This window comes from Sturnus vulgaris, chromosome 6, assembly GCF_052056855.1.
Source record: "Sturnus vulgaris isolate bStuVul1 chromosome 6, bStuVul1.hap1, whole genome shotgun sequence".
Lineage (NCBI taxonomy): Eukaryota > Metazoa > Chordata > Aves > Passeriformes > Sturnidae > Sturnus > Sturnus vulgaris.
The window spans coordinates 16,194,739-16,213,537 of NC_142248.1; the positions used below are offsets into that span (position 1 = coordinate 16,194,739).

At 34.1% G+C, this 18,799-nt stretch overlaps 1 protein-coding gene across 7 annotated transcripts in view; it reads left to right on the forward strand.

Moving 5' to 3' along the window:
- FSIP1 (fibrous sheath interacting protein 1) overlaps nucleotides 1-18,799 on the forward strand; it is a 66,847-nt gene that overhangs the window by 15,913 nt on the left and 32,135 nt on the right. For all 7 annotated transcript variants that reach the window (XM_088167183.1, XM_014869458.2, XM_088167178.1 and 4 more), the window contains one exon: nucleotides 1,109-1,246. In XM_088167183.1, coding sequence (XP_088023309.1) covers nucleotides 1,109-1,246 — 138 coding nt within the window. The remainder of the gene's footprint in view (nucleotides 1-1,108; nucleotides 1,247-18,799) is intronic.

Genomic DNA, 18,799 nt, shown 5'->3' on the forward strand with positions numbered 1-18,799 from the left:
GAAGATGGTATTTAAAGAAACAAAAATATTTGTAGGCTTGGTTGTCTTAAATCATAATTAATGTGTATTACGGTGAGGAGTTCTTTCATAACTGATTGGGGTTTTTTTAATCAGGAAATTATTCCCTTTTTCTATGGTAGAAGTGTACTACAGTTAACAGGTTAAGACTAAATAAATTCTCAAAATTCAGAAGATGCACTAATTTTTAAATTAATTAACTCCTTTATAGCCTACACTTTATGCCTGTGCTTTGCCAAAACAGATGAATTTCACAGATGATACCTGTTTCAGAGCATGGTTAGAAGCAGGCCAATAAACTGATCAACCAGTTTTATACCTCAAGATGATTGTATAATACCAATATACTTCATTATGTGGGATTTTGTTATTATTTATTTATAAAATTTGGAGAAAAGGCAGCACGACAAATAATTGCATATATTTCAAATACTGCATTTTGTCTTTGTCATTATGTTTGTTACAGCTTTGGCTCTTGCTAAGTATTTGTATTTTCCCTCATGTAAAATGTTTAACAGTTTTATTTTCTACAGATCTAAAAATATGATAGACGAAATAATCTCAAATGGACTTCTACTATGTACATGTGCTATATAATTGAAACATAACATATTCTGAAGTATGTGAAACATTGACAATAAAGTATTTTCCTTGATATAATACTTTATACATTTATTTCATTACGTCTTGAGAAGAATGTTAAGAAATTAGTAAGCGGGGAAAAGCCTTGACTTTACTCATATTGTGTGAGTTTCTATCAGTTACTATTCAGGGATAAGTAAGGCTGTCACCCCTATTCTCAGAGCACTTTTATTGTTGTGGTAGAAATTAAGCATCCAAGTATTAGATCTAGAGACTAAGAAATTCCTCTTAAAATGCAAAGGGTAAGAATTTTTTTATTGAAATATGTCTTGCCTGATAGTTAACTATTGTATTTGAAAATATACATAATGAAAACTATGCATTTGCAGAATTTGACACTGATGTATTATTCTAAGCATTTCACTATTTTCTTAGTAGAAATCAAAAATCATCTGTCTATGAAGCAACATAAAGTTATGTGGTTAACTTCTATCAATTATTTTCTCAGGAGTCTCTGGTTTATGCAAGCAGAAGCTTAGAAACAGTTCCAGGTGAAAAGGTTCTGCGAGACAGTAAGGAAAAACGTGATCAACAGAATCGTCTGAAAGAAATAGATTATCAGCTGGAATCCCTAGAGAGAAGTCTTGTAAGTTTCCTATTTTTGTCCCATTTTTCTTCCCTCAGTCTGGGAACATCAGAGTTTATCATTCTATATGTCTTAAAATGAAATCAAGTTTTTTAACTTTATGTCAATTTCTGCAGGAATCCCCAAAGAAATATGCAGGCAAAAGTCTCAAATAATTTTTCTTAATCTGGGAAATCCTTTTATTTTTCAGTTGTAATGCATACTTACCTTCAATATAGGGTCTTTCAAAGTCAAAGACATTATCCTCCTTCTTCCCCAGAGGGGCATAGCATAAACAATAATATATAAATACATCCTAAAAGGATTTTTTTAAAGGCTCATGTAGTTCAGTGTTCTTTGTAGGACCAGGTCTGATGGGAATGTTGCATACACTAAGTTATTGTGGTAATCTTTCTTTGTTATCACTACATTGAAAGAAAAAAAGCATTTTTATGTTTGTGCATTGTAGAAATTAGTTTCTTATGTGTAGCTTATTTTAGAGTTTTCACTTTAGTAAGAAAAACATCAATATGTAAGTTTGTTGTGACAGACTGAAAATCCATGTAGTGTACCTTTTTCTCTTGGAGGTCTTTATTCAGCAGTAGGCTTACTGTCCACAATAATCAGACTTAGGAAAAGTATTGTTCCTGTTATCTTTTGTCACCCTCAAAAAAAGATCTCCAGTGCAGATCAAAGGCTTTGTGCTTCAGGTGGCAGCATAACCACAGTGGTATAATCTCAATTACTTATAGCATTGTTGCTGTAGTTGCAAAAGATTCAGCCACTCGACATTAGCAAGGTTTATTCTGGCAGTGCTGGAGTATATATGAAGTAAGGGAACAAAGACTTTGGATAAGGAAACAGTGATTGTTTTAGAGGCTGCTCATTTGTGTGTGTGTGACTAAGTAAGGAAGCATATTTTATTCTTATTTATTCACAGTACCAAAACAATAGCAGAACTTCATTTTAATATACTATTCTTTAACTGTATTAAACAGTTAAAAGAGAGAGACAAATGAATAGAGGAAATCTGTGAACTTCAGTATATTGAGTAGGTTAATGTGTAATCAGATAAAGTAAGTCTGCGTATTGTCATATTTTTCTACTCATTGACCTTTGTATCACTTTTTGTAACTACTGACCTTGTTTATGAGGCAAGCACAATCTGAGGAAGTGTGTCTGGGAATTGTATGATAGTCTACAGCAAGCCTGGGAAATGCAGTGGGCTGCTGACTCATTCAAGTATTTTGTGTATAAATGGGTCAGTTCCAAATCTTGGTTGGGTTATAGCAGTTTTGTTTGGTATCACGTTACATGCAGACTCTTGTAATACACCACCCATTTTTCCTTGACTAGAATGTGTGTATTTAAAACTCTAAATTGATAGATTGTAATGCCAATTTACACTGTTTATAAATATAGAATGTCACCTGCACCAATGTGTAGCATTGCTGCCTGCTCTGCAGCACCTGCCAGGGCTTCTTTAGAGGGACACAATACCTTCTGATCACTTTCTGCTCTGTAGCATGACTGAGATCATGGCGTGTGGATGTGAAATATGTGAAGAGTAGATTTGTGAGATACTTCAGTTCTCAATGAAGGTAAAGAAGTGTTCAGGTCTGAATGCAAGTAGGTTTTTCCTTCTAACCGTACAGTTGAATATATAGAAAGGATACAATTTCTTGTTTGAAAAAAGAATAGCCTTAAAATAAGAGTTTTTTTTTTTTTTTTTTTTAATGCAACACACATAGTTGAATGTTTTTTTCTTAAATCAGATAACTTATATGCAGTTTTGTCTGGACCTTGTTTCTATACCAAAGTAATATTTTGGCAAATCTGGTCTCTGCCAAGACACTGCATGATGAAAAACCAAACTGAAAGCTTAAGTTGAGGAAGAGAGTACATAGACTGCATGTTTCCAGAATAATTTAATAATTTCTGGAAATGCTGTTTTTTATTCAATAGGTGGCACTCTTCACTGTATGTCAGAAGAGGAATGCCTAGGCATAGTTCTAGGGGATATTTCAACTGGTAATAAAGTGGTAATTTCTGCTTTATAAAATTAAGGCTGTGGGATATTTGCCTCTCACTTGTGGCAAGAGTACATGTATGCAGCTTTTAGCATTGTTATTTTTCTAGCTTTCTTTAAAATTGTGTATTTAAAATCCATGTGTTTTAAATTCACATTTCATTTCAATTTCTTCTTAACTCTTTCCTAAACCACTGTAATTTGCTATGTAAAATTATAAATAAATTCTCTGCTCTGAGTAGAGGAGGTGATTTGCCAGCCGTTAGGAGTGTTATTCCTGAATGTATGGTTATACTTGACAGTTGTAAAATACAGTATTTTACTAACTTAGTATCTGAGAGAACTTATGTTAAAATTTTGAAAAGTAACTTGGACAAAGTATTTTTTGTTTCTGGTTACTAGATGGAAATTATGAATAGTTTAACTAAACAGAATTTAGCTGTGTTTTAGGACATTACTTGCAGTAGGTATTTGCTTTCTTTGGTGTGTGTGTGGTAGAATGCTCTGTTTTTTCACTACTGTATAATGGATTATTTAAATTTATTTGTATAATGGTAATGATCTCTTCAAGGGAACAAATACATTAATCATATTTCTGGAGGAGGCTATTTAGTAGGTGCTGGCTTCTGAAATTATAACATTTATGGGCTCCTCCACTACGGTTAACCTTATATGTACTGTAAGACTTCATGGTCTCAGCTAAATCTGGGAATAAACACACAAAACAAAGCTAGAAGATAAAACCTCAATCTAATTTACATTTAATATAAACATATAAAATCTGCTAAATATTGCACTTGATTAGTGAAACTAAGGGCTTTGGAATCTGAGTTCCTCATTTACTTTGAAAAAAATTGTCCCTAGTGAATTAATATACCAAAGAATGTATTGTATGCATTGTTGAAATGCATTGTGAAATTTCAATCCAACTGAAATCTATCTGTACCGTGGTATCTGGGCCCTTGCTGAATTTCTTTTAGGTTTCAGTTTGACCTTAGTTCACTTGTTCTTCATTTGAAACCATGTCTGACTCTCTCCGCATTCTTTCATCTTTCAGTTTCCTGGAAACCACTGAGCTTATCTTTGTTTTGTGGATGGCATTGTTAACTGCTGCTTCAAAAAATACCCAGTTCAGCTGCCAAATGTGTGTTGCTGAGCATTAATGAAAAGAATTTTATATAGAAAGAATAATAAATTTAGTTATTTTTCAATTGTGGGTTTGTCTCGTTAGCCTTTTGTGATAATCCAGTGGCACGTTTGATGATGTGTTGAATTTCTTCATGGCAGATAGTTGGTTTAAATGCACATCAAAGCAAGCTATTATGTAAGATAGCTTCACCTTTGCTGGCTGTTCGTGTGTTCATTTCTAATGTATTACTCTGGGAGTTGATTAATTCTTGCCAAAAGTCTACCTACACGTCTGTTTTGGGGTTTTGGTTAAGTATATAAAATCAAAAGTACTTCAGATGCATATTGAATATATATGAATGTAATAGTGTGTATGCACACATATAAATGCCAATTACCTCTTGGCATGATGGAGGTACTGATACCTACTTGAAAAAAAGCTGTCCTCTTCTAGTTAGTGCTTTTAAGACAGAAGCTAGTCTTAAATTTAAATTTATCAGATGTCTTTACACCTCTAGGAATCTTTTTTTTGCACAAGTTCATGTAATCTCATGGCCAAATGCATTGTGTGATTGTTAATTGTTAAGGTATTTTTTAATACCAAGTAGTTTTAGGTTATTGGAATAGCTGAAATTTGCAGAAAGGTGAGCAATTGGTGAGGATGATGAAGAACAAAAATAATAAGCATGACAATGCTGTCAGGAGCTTTGATTACCAGGAGCTTACTCCAAAAAGCATAATTCTTATCTTTTTGATGCAAAATAAAGTATATCTGTGGGGACATCTCAGGATAAAATTAATTATTGTCTGGTCCTGTAGAAGGTCTTGCATCACTTAAATCATCTACTGTTCATCAGGGTGATGATGGGGTTTGTTGTTACTCATAGTCTTGTTCCAGTTTTTGCCCTAGTGATTGAATTCAGTGTGCCTGATCCTGAGTCTGTATTAGGCAACTTCTAAAACAGAAGAATAATTTCTTCCTGACCTCTGCCATAGTTCCTTTCTTCCCTTTTAAAGTGAAGAAGAGAGTAACATAAAGCTGTACCACATATCTGGAAAGTAATTTGTCAAGCAGACAATACTGTAACATGTCGTTGTATCACAATCTCTCCAGAAATTTACAACAAATGCTCTTGAACACGGAAACACAGCCACATTTTAAACTACTCTGTGCATTGGTAGTCATTGTAGACTATAGCAGATAAATAGCCAACATCTTTATTTTAATTCATACGGTATCATGTGGTATCTAGTTTCTAAATAAATGTGTGTTTGTCCATAAAAGTAGAAATTGTTTAATAAAACATTTTCATAATATATTGCACCAAATAAAGGGAAAAAGGACAGCCTATCTAAATAGTGTTGAGATATGCCACTTTCTATGTTATTTTTCAAAAAGTATCTACCAGGTGCCAAAGTTGCTTGTTGTGCTGCTGTCGAGCTTCAAACAGATCTTGTTTATTCAGGTTTTACAAAACTTCATTCTAATTATGTGATTGTGCAGAGCTGTTTCAGAATGAAATGTGGTGCCTTTTCCACCTGGGAAAATATCAGTGTGAAAATCTTATTTTCTTCATTTAGCAGCTACTACACATGAGAAGAGAGCAACAAGATTATATTTCACTCATGATTTAAATACATTTATTGTGTATTGATTGTTTTTCACTGTACTGTGAATAAGAATGAAATGGCTGCTTAAAGTATTTATAAAAAAATATTTTTAAACAACTTGTTGCATTAAGATTCAATAAAATTAAATAATTTTTGTACACATGTTAAATTTAAAAAACTAAATTATTAAAATATTTGTCAAACTCTTAATGATGCTTCTAGTTTATTTAGAAAATTAAGATAATATATATGTAAATGCTTATTAAGTTGAACTGCATCCATATGATTGCAATAAGTAATATTGGCAGTTGCATCGTAAGTATTAGTTATGTGGTGATACTCTGTATGAGAAATCATTGCTGGAATCTGATACCTGTAATGGGACCTGTTTTAAATATGATGGATTTCTAGGTAAGAATGATCGAATTTTCTATCAATTCAATATTCTGATCCTCCTGCCAAAATGTAATTTCCAGTTAAGACAACAACTCTGCTGATTTACAACTCTGCTATATTGTGGTGTTTGCCATGATAAAATAACAAAGCATCTTTGACTACTCACCCATCTCTAAATTCATGTCGTGCTACTCACAGTCGTTTGATCTCCTCCCATTTTGTGTCTCTAACATGGCTTAAGTGTAACTGCACTGCTTGCTTAGTTTTGTTTGTTTATAAATGGCATTTAACACCGTCAAACAGATTATTATTGGAAATGTGCTTTTTCTTAGTCCATGAAAACTGACTTGCTTCTGTGCTCTGATGTTATTTGTTTAGCGTATCTTTGCCACACTGCTGTTCTCTCTAACCTCAATAAATATAACAGTGTTGTTGTATTTGCCTATTACTTTTTTTTACTATCCATCCATATTTCTGCCTCCTGACCTCTCTTATCATGTCCAGTCAGGGTTCCATGTATCTACTTTTAAGGCTCTTTTTCATTCCCTCTAAACTTCGGTTTCAACCTGTCATCTTTAGTTCATGGTTGACATAAATAAATGGCTTCAAAGCAGGATGGTGCCCTTCATCCAATGGTTATATTTTTAAACAACAGCATATAGCTCTGCTTGTGCCTAAAGCCTTCTGTTTAAAGACAGTCAAGCATACAGAGCAGTGGAGTTTTGGTGTTTTCCAAGTACTTGGCTATCTGTGTACACGTACCTTTTGTATGGATATATTTAATATATCCAGATTTATTTGGGCATTTCATTTCTCCTTTCTCTTCCTTGTTTGTACAACATGTAGCATCACATTTCAGTGCAATAACTATGGTTTCTAGCCGTGGTAATATTGAAGTAGTGCTTAAAAGCTCTCTGGTTAGTAGGTGTCGACACTAAAATTTTCATCATTGAAGTGTGTATGTTGCTCTGAGGCAAGGAGAAGATATTTGCTTGTTGTCACACATCTCTACTGGCAAATGCAGGACTTCCTTGTTCCTTGCTGCAAGTTAGCACTCTTCTTTAATCTCTGTAGGAAAGAAGTATTATTTTTGTTGGCCTGCTAGAGCTCTGTACTCTAAGTGAAATAGTCAGGAAAAAGCCCCTGTTTCTCTGGAAATGTTGGGGAAGGCTGTTTCTGTTTTGCCCTAGGATGTCCCATTCAAAATGAGAAATGAAAAACAACAGGGCTGCTGTGGAGGAAACCTCCTGTATTTAGGTGTAATTTATCCTTTGTGGGTGAGTATTAGCACCTTAATCTTTTATAAGTAGCATATAAATGCATCTCTGCATCTTATAATTGTTGGCTGTGTGATTTTGAGTCTGTGAAAAATGTCAACATAGAAAATTTTGGCTATAAATTTATCTTATAACTGTGTGTCTGCATGTACAAACTCTGTAGTAGAGCTTTGGGTTCTGCATGTACAAACTCTGTAGTAGAGCTTTGGGTTTTTTTCTTGAGACACTAGCTTACTGGGCCAGGATGGAAGTGTAATCATACAGTATCTCTAAGAGTGAAAGATATAAAGCACATAAATCTCATTGAATGTATAGATAAGAGGGATACTGCAGTGAATGTTTTAAAGCAAACTGATAGCATACTGTGATAAATCTGATAATTACAGTTTTATGATAAAGTTTAGTTGAAAGCTTGAAGTATTTCTGATGGAATTTTGGCTTCCAGAAAATGTTCCCTGCGATGATAACAGCAGTATTTCTAGCATGGATGTAGTAAATTTATTCTCAGTAACAGGGTAATCCTGTTTACAGAGTCAAAATTGGTTGGAGAAAAGCTTTGAAAGTTTTTTCTCATGTATCTAAATAGTCTAACTATACATCATATCTTTTAATTGTGCTGCACAGCACAGGTCAGTATCAAAAAATACTTAGGAGGCTGGTCTGTCCCCTTTCCAGAAAATCTGCACTTAAAATATTCCCTCTCATTAGAGCTAAGGGCATATAAAGTTTTGATGGAAAAAAATATGTAAATGCCCAACATTCTGCTACTGAGTATTTGTACTGGTTGGCAGGATTGGGCACCTCGTGGCTTGTCTCATGCTTAAGACTGCTTTTTGATGCTGGACTGAGCATTCCTTTGTCTATGGCCTCTGTTTGCCACACATGCTCAGAGCATGCCAATACACCCAAGCAGCCATAGGTAGAAAACTTGTCATCAGGCATGAATAAAATGATGCCTCTTCTCTTTCAGAAACACAACCTGTCTTAGGGTATGCCCCCACTTTATTCAACCTCAACAATTTCATCTCTCAGTAGCTTTGTCTCCATTTTGCTTCAGGCAAGAGAGTGACATAACCCTACATGATTCTTTTTCTAAGATTTAGAGGAGGAAGGACATCATCTTTCCCATGGTGTTATGATATTCATCCAGGAACAAGTGTTCATATTTATGCAAACCAGAATAAATTAGCAGGATGATATTTTTCTGGCCTGGTGATGGCTGGAATATTGAGAACTGGTTGTATTTCTCATGCAAAATGCATGAACAGATTGTTGTGTGGGGACTAGGAATTTTCTTTTTCTGGTGACAGTCTCATCTTTGATCTAGATTAGTCATTTCTAACACCATTATTCTTTTTTTGTCCTAGTGGTTTGTTTTCAGGGCTGTGATGAAAATTTTTCAGACTTGCCTGTGTCCCAGCCATCGAGGTCTCTCCTCATAAGAAGAAGAATTAGGCTGAGACTTAGAAATTGCTTTCTGGGCATGTACTTTTATAACTATGCAGGGCAAGTGTAATTATCACAAAAATTGATTGTGTCTGTGTCAGAAGCACGGCCACATACTTTGTGATAAATCCTAACCTTTAACACAGTCCTCTGGTTCTTAAAGAAGCAGGGTTGTAGGTTGTTCTCTCTGGTCTCTTTTCTGTTGTCTGGTTTGGTTTTGGGCTTGATTTCCCCTTAGAGCAGGGTGCTACAAACACCAAAGGTGCAGATTTAATCCCTATACGGGCCATTCATTCAGAGTTAGACTTGATCATCCTCGTGGGTCCCTTCCAACTCAGAATATTCTGTGTGATTCACCTCCTTCTTTCTTCATTTTGGCACTATTCTGTTTAGAGATACTGAGAAGGGTACACTGATACATAATACTGCATGATAATTACCACTTTTTATATGTTCTGTACTACTTATTTATGGAGAAATTCTTTCTATATAGGGTGTTACCTTTTAGTTTCAACTATTCAGGTAGTACCAAAAAAAGAAGTCCATTATAATAAGTGACATTGGAAGACAGAAGATACTGACTGGACTTCGTAAGAAATGCTTCTTAATATGACCCATTTTTATTTTTCTATTCTGCCAATTATGTTTAGGAGTGAATAGGTTTATTTGAATTCCTTCTGTAGAAGAAGTTTCACATTTCTAAATTATTCCTTCAAGAGTATTTGCACTGTATCTTCATAGGCTCTTTTCTCCCCCTCTTCATTATAATTTAAAGAGTAAATCAATTGTGTAGTTAGGTGTATTTCCCAAATGCAAAACCCAGTCAAAATTAAACACACCTCCATACTAATAATCTCTCTTTGTATATGCTCTGTTACTGCCCTTCTTTTAAGAACAGTTCCCTATTCCTTATGTGGTTGTCTTAATTTTCTGATATGCAGAGAACTCCCCATTCCATTCTGGTGGGATCTAGTCATTATTCATATCATAGTCTTTTCTCTCTGGACTATTGATGTTCTTTGTTTAAAACTAGATATTTTGATTGCATTTATCTTTCCCAGTGTCTCAATGCAAAATGTAATTATACTGTGGTATATATATGTGTTGAACACTAAATAATATTTGTTGCTAAGAAGAGTATTTAACTCAATGTTCTGAATAGTTTCACTTTTTGAGATATTCGTGGAAAAGAAGATTAAAACTCAGTAACTGCTTCTACAAACGTGAACATGTGGTTGTAGCTGTTCTTTTTTTCTTCCTAGCTGCTTTTCTTTCTGTAAATCAAAGCCTTCCTTCAGAGAAATAGCAAGGAAGAGTGGTGTCTCTCAGCAGGGAGTCTTCATTCTGCAGGAAACAAACATTTTGTGCCTGTCCTCTGCTATTGGCTTAAATGTAATAGAAGCCTATTAAGAGTGTGCTGGAAGCTTCTGGTTTGTGAGGAGCAGTCTACAGGGCCTTTTCTGTTGAAGCTGTATATATTACTTTCTCAGTGAAATTGCATATAAATATGACACACTGCTACAGTTTTTTGATTTATTATATATTTAACAAATATATGTGTGTACTTGAGAAAGTAATTGGAGTTTATGGTTAGAATTGTCACTCATACACAATATCTTATTTTTTGTTTAGGATAATTGATTGAGGAAATAAAATCCATTTTAAGTACCAACAAGTGTTTTTATTGCTAGTATTTTTAGAGGCAAAGCTAGAAAACAGTAGTGAGGTAAGTGACTTTAAAGTGATAGCAATAACCAGGTAAGAATTTTTAATTTTGTAAAGGAGAAAAAGAATGGTGGTACTGTATGCAAAGGAAGGCATTGTAACCTATATTGGTTACATATATGTGTTGAGAGAAATTTCAAGTATGGTGTGATGATGGTACTTCTCAGAAAGCCGTGTCTTTAACCTGAACTTATATAACAATAATAATAAACCTTACTTATGTTAATTCAAGAAATGACAGAAGTAAGAATTGTATAAAATGTAGAGGATATGGACTTACTTGTGGGGAAAGATTAGAAATATTCATCATGCATATGTTATTCAGACTCTTTATGAATGATACACATAGACTGTAACCTGTAAATATTATAGGTATGAAGTGTGGAGCTAAATTAGGGATGCATAGTGAATTCATGCCAACAGTCATTAGGCAAACAAATGCCTTTCCACCTGAATGGTACAAAAACTTAATTATCAGTGTTTGAAATTACTGTATGAGTAACTTTGATTGGTTTTTCAGTCTCTGTCTCATTACCAAGTGACTTTCAGTCACTGTGTAGTTTTCTCAAAGCGTAAGAGTGTTTTTCCCTTTTAATTGATCCACCTGTCAAACACTTTTTGATTAGAGAGGTGTGAACACTATCCTGTAATGCACATCACAATACAAAAATGGCGTTTTAACTTGTCTTTGTATTCTTTATTTTCACTTGTCTGTACTTCCTTATCTGACAGATTGCGTTTTAGACGTTTGTAGTACAATAGTTTTAGTTCTTTTATGAAACTTTTGTACTGTTACTAGGAGTTTCAGGTACAGTATATGAAAGCTAAAAAACTAAAGCATACTACTGGAAACAGAATTGGTAATATTAGCAGGAAAATCAGCTGCAAATTTAGATTCCTTTTGTTAATGGCATGCTTTTATTTTCATAAAAAATGAATAAAACCAAGTTGGATTAAATCTGTTTTATTGTTACGTGCTAAAGAATTTTTTTTTTTCTAAATGCAAGTGTTGCTTAATAAGAGGATGATCATAGTAGGAAAAGTAATATCTCTATCTTGCTTGTTTTTACGCCAGGGGTTCATAACAGCATTTAGCTAGAGTAAAGTGAGTGGACAAATCTTTTAATTAACCTCCATCATTATACATCATGCCCTCTTCATTAAATAGATGTAACAAGGAGAAAAGCCAGTTGTTTCTAATAATTTTCTAGTGCTTTTGTGGTTTGTATACTTCAGTGTTCTGAAGGTCGGATAGAGCTACCAGACCATAAAATCCAGCCAGCGAGAGATCTGGAGCTAAGAGAGCTCAAGGATTTATTAAGTGATGTGAAACTCTATTGTTTTGTGCATGTGTTACATAATTGCTGTCAGTGCAAGGCTGTTAAAATTCCCTGCTAGTAATAACACGAATACCATTTTATAGCTTCAAGAGGAGATAAAAGAAGTTTCTTAGTCAGCACTTCAACAATATCACAGCACATGTCAGTTTTATTATTCTGGGGCCTTCAGTTTTGGCAGATGCTCTCCATTCTGGCTGTGGTGTGGTAATTACCATATAAATTAAGCAGTGGAATAAGCTGAGTGCAGCCTTATCCCTGCTGCCGGTAACCAGGTTGCAAGTATCACAGTGTGAAACAGGCATAATTCAGGCTGATTATATTTGGAAGGCCACATTTTGAAATCCTGGACCTTTATCCCAATTCGAGTCAATTTTAAAAGTAAATTGAAGCCGTTTAGTTGCTGTGCAAACAGAAGGATCATTCTTTCTCCACAAGGTACTCTCTATAATAGCATTCCAAGAATTAGTTCAATCCATCCTGGTTTGATTCATAGCCACTAATTATACTTCAGCATGCATTCTAGTGCTTCAAATTATATGTGTCCCTACTTTAATGAGTTGTAACTAGTCCTTAAATGGGGAGCTTTGCACTTTTCTTTTATATCTAACAGGCTTTACTTTGGATTTTATGGGATTAAGCCGCTATGGAAAATCTAGGAAAGTAAGCTGAAATTAGTGGTTTTGTTTTATTTTGTTTTGTGCTTTTTTTCCCCCCCTAATACAATTAATTCTGCTCATTTGGGAAGCTTTGGAAATTGTTAAATCGAGAGTCCAAATGCAAATTTCTCAGATGATAGTGGTAAACCAGATATTTTTCTCCATGTGATAAGTAACCGCATGTGTCAAGACTGGGCAAAGAAAATAAACATGATGTGGGCGACTGCTGCTTTTTAAAATCAGAAGAATTGTATTGGAAAATAAAAGCCTCAAAAGAAAAATAGTCTATTACATAAGTTTTTTTTTGTTTTTTTTTGTTTTGTTTTGTTTCTGGTGTTGCATTACAGAAGTCAAAGCATTTTAGAGAACTGGATGTTATGAATGGTGTAGTGGACACAAAAAAACATAGCCAGGGTTTCAGTGGGCAAATGACAAAGCTGATGATGTAACTGCAATCTTTTGATTTAAATTCTTCTTTTAAATTCAGTGTCATGGAAAGAACACGAGCAGAAACTTGTGCTATCAGTGTCAGGCTACAGTTAATTGTCTAGTCTTTGGCTTTACTAGACTATTTTTTCTATATTAAAATGTGAATCCACAAAACTGCTGCATTACAGATAATCTCTGGTCTTTGAATAAGATGGAAAGTAAAATTTGCTTACTTTTCATCTCTGTGGGATAATGTGCAAGATATTTAAGTTACTAAATTTGTAGGAAGTATCTTTGCATTCAAAAGATACTAAAATTCCTATCTTCTCAATTTGTAAGTACTTTTGGAATAAAAGCTGTTTTCTCTGTTTTGCTGATTTTCTTCAAGTAGAGCAGATGGACTTTTACATTCTAGACATGAAACTGGCAGTGTAAACAGGGAAACAAAACTGAAATAATAGGAATTTCAATCTTTAAATATCAGAATTGTATTTAACTAGTGTAGAAATAAGCACTAGTGTCAGAACCAAGTCCAGTTTAGCTAATTTTATTATTCCTACTTCGACTCCTCTTTGGTGTAAGGTATTTCTTTTTTCTGCTCTAGTATGTTGTTTGGTTGGGATCCTTTTCCTCTTTTCCTGTGTCTTTCAGTAAGCTTTTCTCAACAGCTGATTGACTTATTTTTCTAACTGGCAGTTTAGGTAGCTTCATGCAGCTACCTCAGTGGCCTTTAGGAACAAAGGTGGTACATAAAAATAAGCTCTTATATGAATAGCTTGATTTTGAATTACTAAGGACTCGTATGCTTAATACTGGGGTAATCTTTGTATGAGCTTATTGAATACAGTTTGATCTAGTTAGGAGAGGTACCCCCAATCTACCAGGTGGATGTCCAAGACATTAAATGACTTTTTCTCTTTTGAAGAATCCAATTTTTTTCTCATTTTTGTAAACCTGTTCTGAAGATAGTGTTAAATCAACCATTTAAATAAAACCCACATATTCTGTATGTGTATCTACTCTATTCATTTTTATTAATTCTTGCTATATAATTACCTTCATTAGGGCTTTTCTGTTTGGATTTTCTTAAAGGATTACATCAATTAAGACCTGCTGTAATCCCATAGAAACTTTTGAGAAGTCACAGAATAATATGACTGCCTGTAGAGATCTGTTTGGGCAGAATAATTTTAATATTGAATGCTGAAGTTACTACCTGGTTTTGATTCTCAGACCTTTCAGTAAATGCATAGTTTGGTGAGACCTTCATGAGAGTATTTTCTGTGCTTGACAGATTTCATCTGAGAACACAGGTAAAGGTAACAGTGGATAAAAACAGTAATTGGTGCTGAGAATATGGGAAGGAAAGAGCTTGGTTAATCAGTAGAGATGTGCTGCAGTTAAAGTTTGATAACTGTTAGGCTTGCTTCATGAGCAAATACATACAACAAAACAACTTCAAGCTACTAATGATATTATACTACATGACTTATTATCTGGCTTTTTGCCAGGTAGAAAATGATTAGGCCAAATCTTACTTGTACTTTCACAGTTGACCTCCCAGTAATCCCACAGAGGGGGGAAAAAAACCCAAAAAAACAAACCTAAAACTCAACCAAAACCCATGGGAAGTAATATTTTGTGGGCAAAAATGTGCTTAAGTGTTGTCAAACTTAATATTGTTTGTTGAAAACTTTAATTCCACTTCCATCCTTCACTCTTAAATATATTCATTCACAACTTTACTTATCATTTCATTACAAAAAATACTTTTAAATAAAAGTAAAATACTTCTTTTATGTAGTGTCTAAGACATTGGTAGAACCTGTTACAGTAACTCCACATACTGGATTATGTATTTGGATGGAGCTCTTGACTCTTTAGCTTTTCCTTCTCTACTGTCTCTCAGGCTTCCTGTTTGTATTCTGTTTGCTATTATTTGTAGTGTTTTTTCTTTGAATTTCATTGTGTGTGAGTGAACTAACCATGTTAAACAGGGCAATGTAGATCACAGCTGTTCCTCTTATGTTTAGTTAGTTTTGAAGGTGGAGTTTACTTTTATAAATTCCACTGAGCAGGCAAATAACAGAAAGCAAAATGCACTGTGAGGACAAGAGATTTTAACGTGCAATTTTAATCCTGATTCATAATTTTCTCTCATTTTGTTTTTGGAACACAGCATGCAGCAAACACTTTCTAATTCAATTAGTTCTTAATCTCAATTTAAAACCATTTCTGTGGTTTACCTCACAATTATGTATTTGAAGGTATAAACTGCCAGGTGATGTGCAGATTTGCTAACTGCAAATAAGCATGAAGTTTAAGTAAGGTTAAATTATGTAGTGTTGATGTGTATTTTGATACAGGATACCAGAATCTCATGCAGAAATATTATTTATGTTCTGGTGAAAGCTAGAGAGAACAGTTCAAGTTGTCTTAATTAATCTCCATGTATCATTAAGCCTTACTAGGTTGTTTTTTTCACTGAAAGGGAAAAATTGTTGCCTGAATAAAGCCTACACTCTTCTTCTAAAGGTGTCCAAATATGATATAGACAAAAAGAAACTAACTAAGCCAGGTAAAGATGGGAATGACTTTTAGCTCTTTGCTACCACAAAACTCCTAATGTCTTTAATAGAAGTTTTAGAAGAGTGTAAAAGCTAGTAAGGTAATATAGTATAAGAAGATATAATGTGCAAGATTGAAATATCCCATTTTTGAGGGATTTATGGTATAGCAAACTAAATTTTGAATTTAGTGATTTTAACAATCGGTCTGATTTGAACTAGCTAAACATTCCCTATAGGAGAACATTTAAACTACGGTCTAATTAATCATTAATACAATTTTGTGAAATGAATGCCCCCTGCCATGAATTTGCTTTATCTGCATAGCAGCCAATTGTCAGCCACAGCTGAAAATTACAAATACTTTCGCTCTGAAAAAAAGCATTCCGTTTTTTGATATCTGTTATTGCAAGAAAGTACAAGGGAAAAAAATAAAGGCACACTTGGTTTGAAGTGAGATTATATGAATGTACTCTAAATCATTCTTGCATAGCTGTCTAGTTCAAAATGCCTGAAGACAATTAACATGTATTTCAACTTGATGGCCTGGTAAGTATTACTATGGCCCCAAAAAATGCAGTCTTCAAAAAATTAAGCAGTAATTAAAAATGTGCTCTTTCTCTTAGTACTGACATTAATGGTGTTCTTTCAGCCTTTTGAGTTTCTTTTTGTTAAGAAAGGGGAACTCTGTCCAAAATTCTGTGTACTGTCAGATCCTTCACAGAATACCTGTGTACAGAAAGCAAAGTGGCTTATGCAGATTGCTCTGCTCTGAAGGTTTTAACTGTAGATGCATTAGGCAGGTGTCAGGTAAATTCAGAGAGGGAGATTACTTGTATAAGTTCATTTATAACTGCAATATTAATTTTTTTTCTCTAGGTAATTAAGATTTTTCCCCTGAATAATCTGCTAATTCATATTCTATTAGATCACTGCATCTCTTTCAGATAAGATACATGTAAGTGCTTAAATCATGTCAAGACCAGTCACTTTAGAAACTCGATGTTATATAAACAAGTGTACACTGCAAGAAAAGCTACATTCAACTAAATGAAATCCATTTAGTCCTGCATGTGCATTCATGTGCTCTCTGTGAGTGCTGTTTGTGCTTGGGTATCAGGTTGCCTAAAACATATTTTTAAAAGCCCCTCATAGAGTTTGTATTTTTGAAATGTTTAAGGAGTCTGCTGAAGTCTTAAGTCAGTTTAAGGTTCTAAACTAAAGCTAGTCATAATCTATGCTTACAATTGCCTTTATTAAAATTGAAAAGTCTGTTAGACTGATTTTTACTAGTTTACCTTCTGAAAAACTAGAAAGTAGACAGATGTCCTTTCATTTTCAGCAGAATACTGTTATTCTATATTTTGAGTACAGGATGAGCATTATAGCTTGGATAAAATAAGAAGTCTTTCATTCTCAGGCCATCTAGTTTCAAGGAATGTCATTTATGTGGTAATTTCCTTCAGCATTTATTTCCTGCCCTAAATCTTGAATGAATCAAACAGAATATATTACCTGTGGCATAGATTTTAAAATAGTATCATCTTGACTTTCATCTCTTTGCAAGGAGGGAGAATAGCCTGATACTGTGCTGCTTCTTAGGCTTTCGTATAACTCTGTAAATTAGTAATTCAGAATTATTGCTTCTTTTGAACATTTTATTTATGTATGAATATGCATGCATAAGTCTTTACAGGTAAACTAGGCAGTTGATTAATGAGCCATAAAGTTTATGGCTTTTGGAACAGAGTTTATCAGCAATGTCGAAGAGCCCATTTCTTAGTTATGTTTTTGTAATGTGACAGAGAAAGAGCAGAATACATATTTAAAGAAGAATATTACAAATTGAATTAATTTTCTTTAAAACATTATTCTTCTTCCTCTTTGTTGATATTTTGTGTTTGAGGACAGTAGCCTTAACAAAGAATTCTGGAATAGGAAACTAATGATAAGAGAAACGTGGCCTTGTATCTCATACTTCTGTAGTTAATTGATAGTGTACAATCTCTTCAAAACATTTATCTAAGCATCACAAATATTTTAACGTAACCTAGAAAATATTGGATACATAGTTCTGAAATAAATTTTTTAAAAAATTGTTTTTCTATCACATATAGTATGGTTCTGACTAAGAAGGTTTGCATAGAATCAATTAGGTTAGAAAAGATCTTTAATGTCATTGAGTCCAATCCAGCACTGCCAACTCCACCTTTAAACCATGTTTCTAAAGTGTCACACCTTCATATCATTTAAATACTCCAGGGGTGATGACTCAACCACTTCCCTGGGCAGCCTGTTCCAATGCCTGACCACCCTTTCAGTGAAGAAATATCCAATCTAATCCTCCTGTGGTGCACCTTGAAGCCACTTCCTCTGTCCTGTCACTCATTGCATGGGAGAATGTCCATCTGCCTGCAATCTTCTTTTGAATAATTTTAGGGAGCAGTGAAGTCCCCCCTGATCCTCCTCTTCTCCAGGCTAAACAAGCCCAGCTCCCCCAGCAGCTCCAAGTAGGACTTGTGCTCCAGATCCTTCTCCCTCTTCATTGTTATTCTTTGATTGTGAATTACTTTTGTTAGCTAGTAAAGTTATCATTAAAATAAAATACTGTGGTAAGTCAAAAGGTGTATTTAGTGTTTGAATGTAAATAATACATATGTTGTGCAAAGCACTAAGAAAAAGGAACTAACCATTCAAAAATATAGTACTTTGGCTGAACAGCAGTACAAGACAGAGCACAATGAATGACAGCTATAGCTCAGTACAGTATCTGTTCTGTATCTTTTCATTTTCTCAGAATTAAAACTTAGGTTACTAGGTTTGTTGGAAAAAGGGAATATTGGTCAAAGAACTGTTAGAGCTATTACTATATAGACAATGTAAGAAATGGTTTTCATCTTGAGTTAGCACATTTATTTTTCTGTTTTGACAGATTTATCAGGACCATTCATATAAAAAATGAAATAGTAG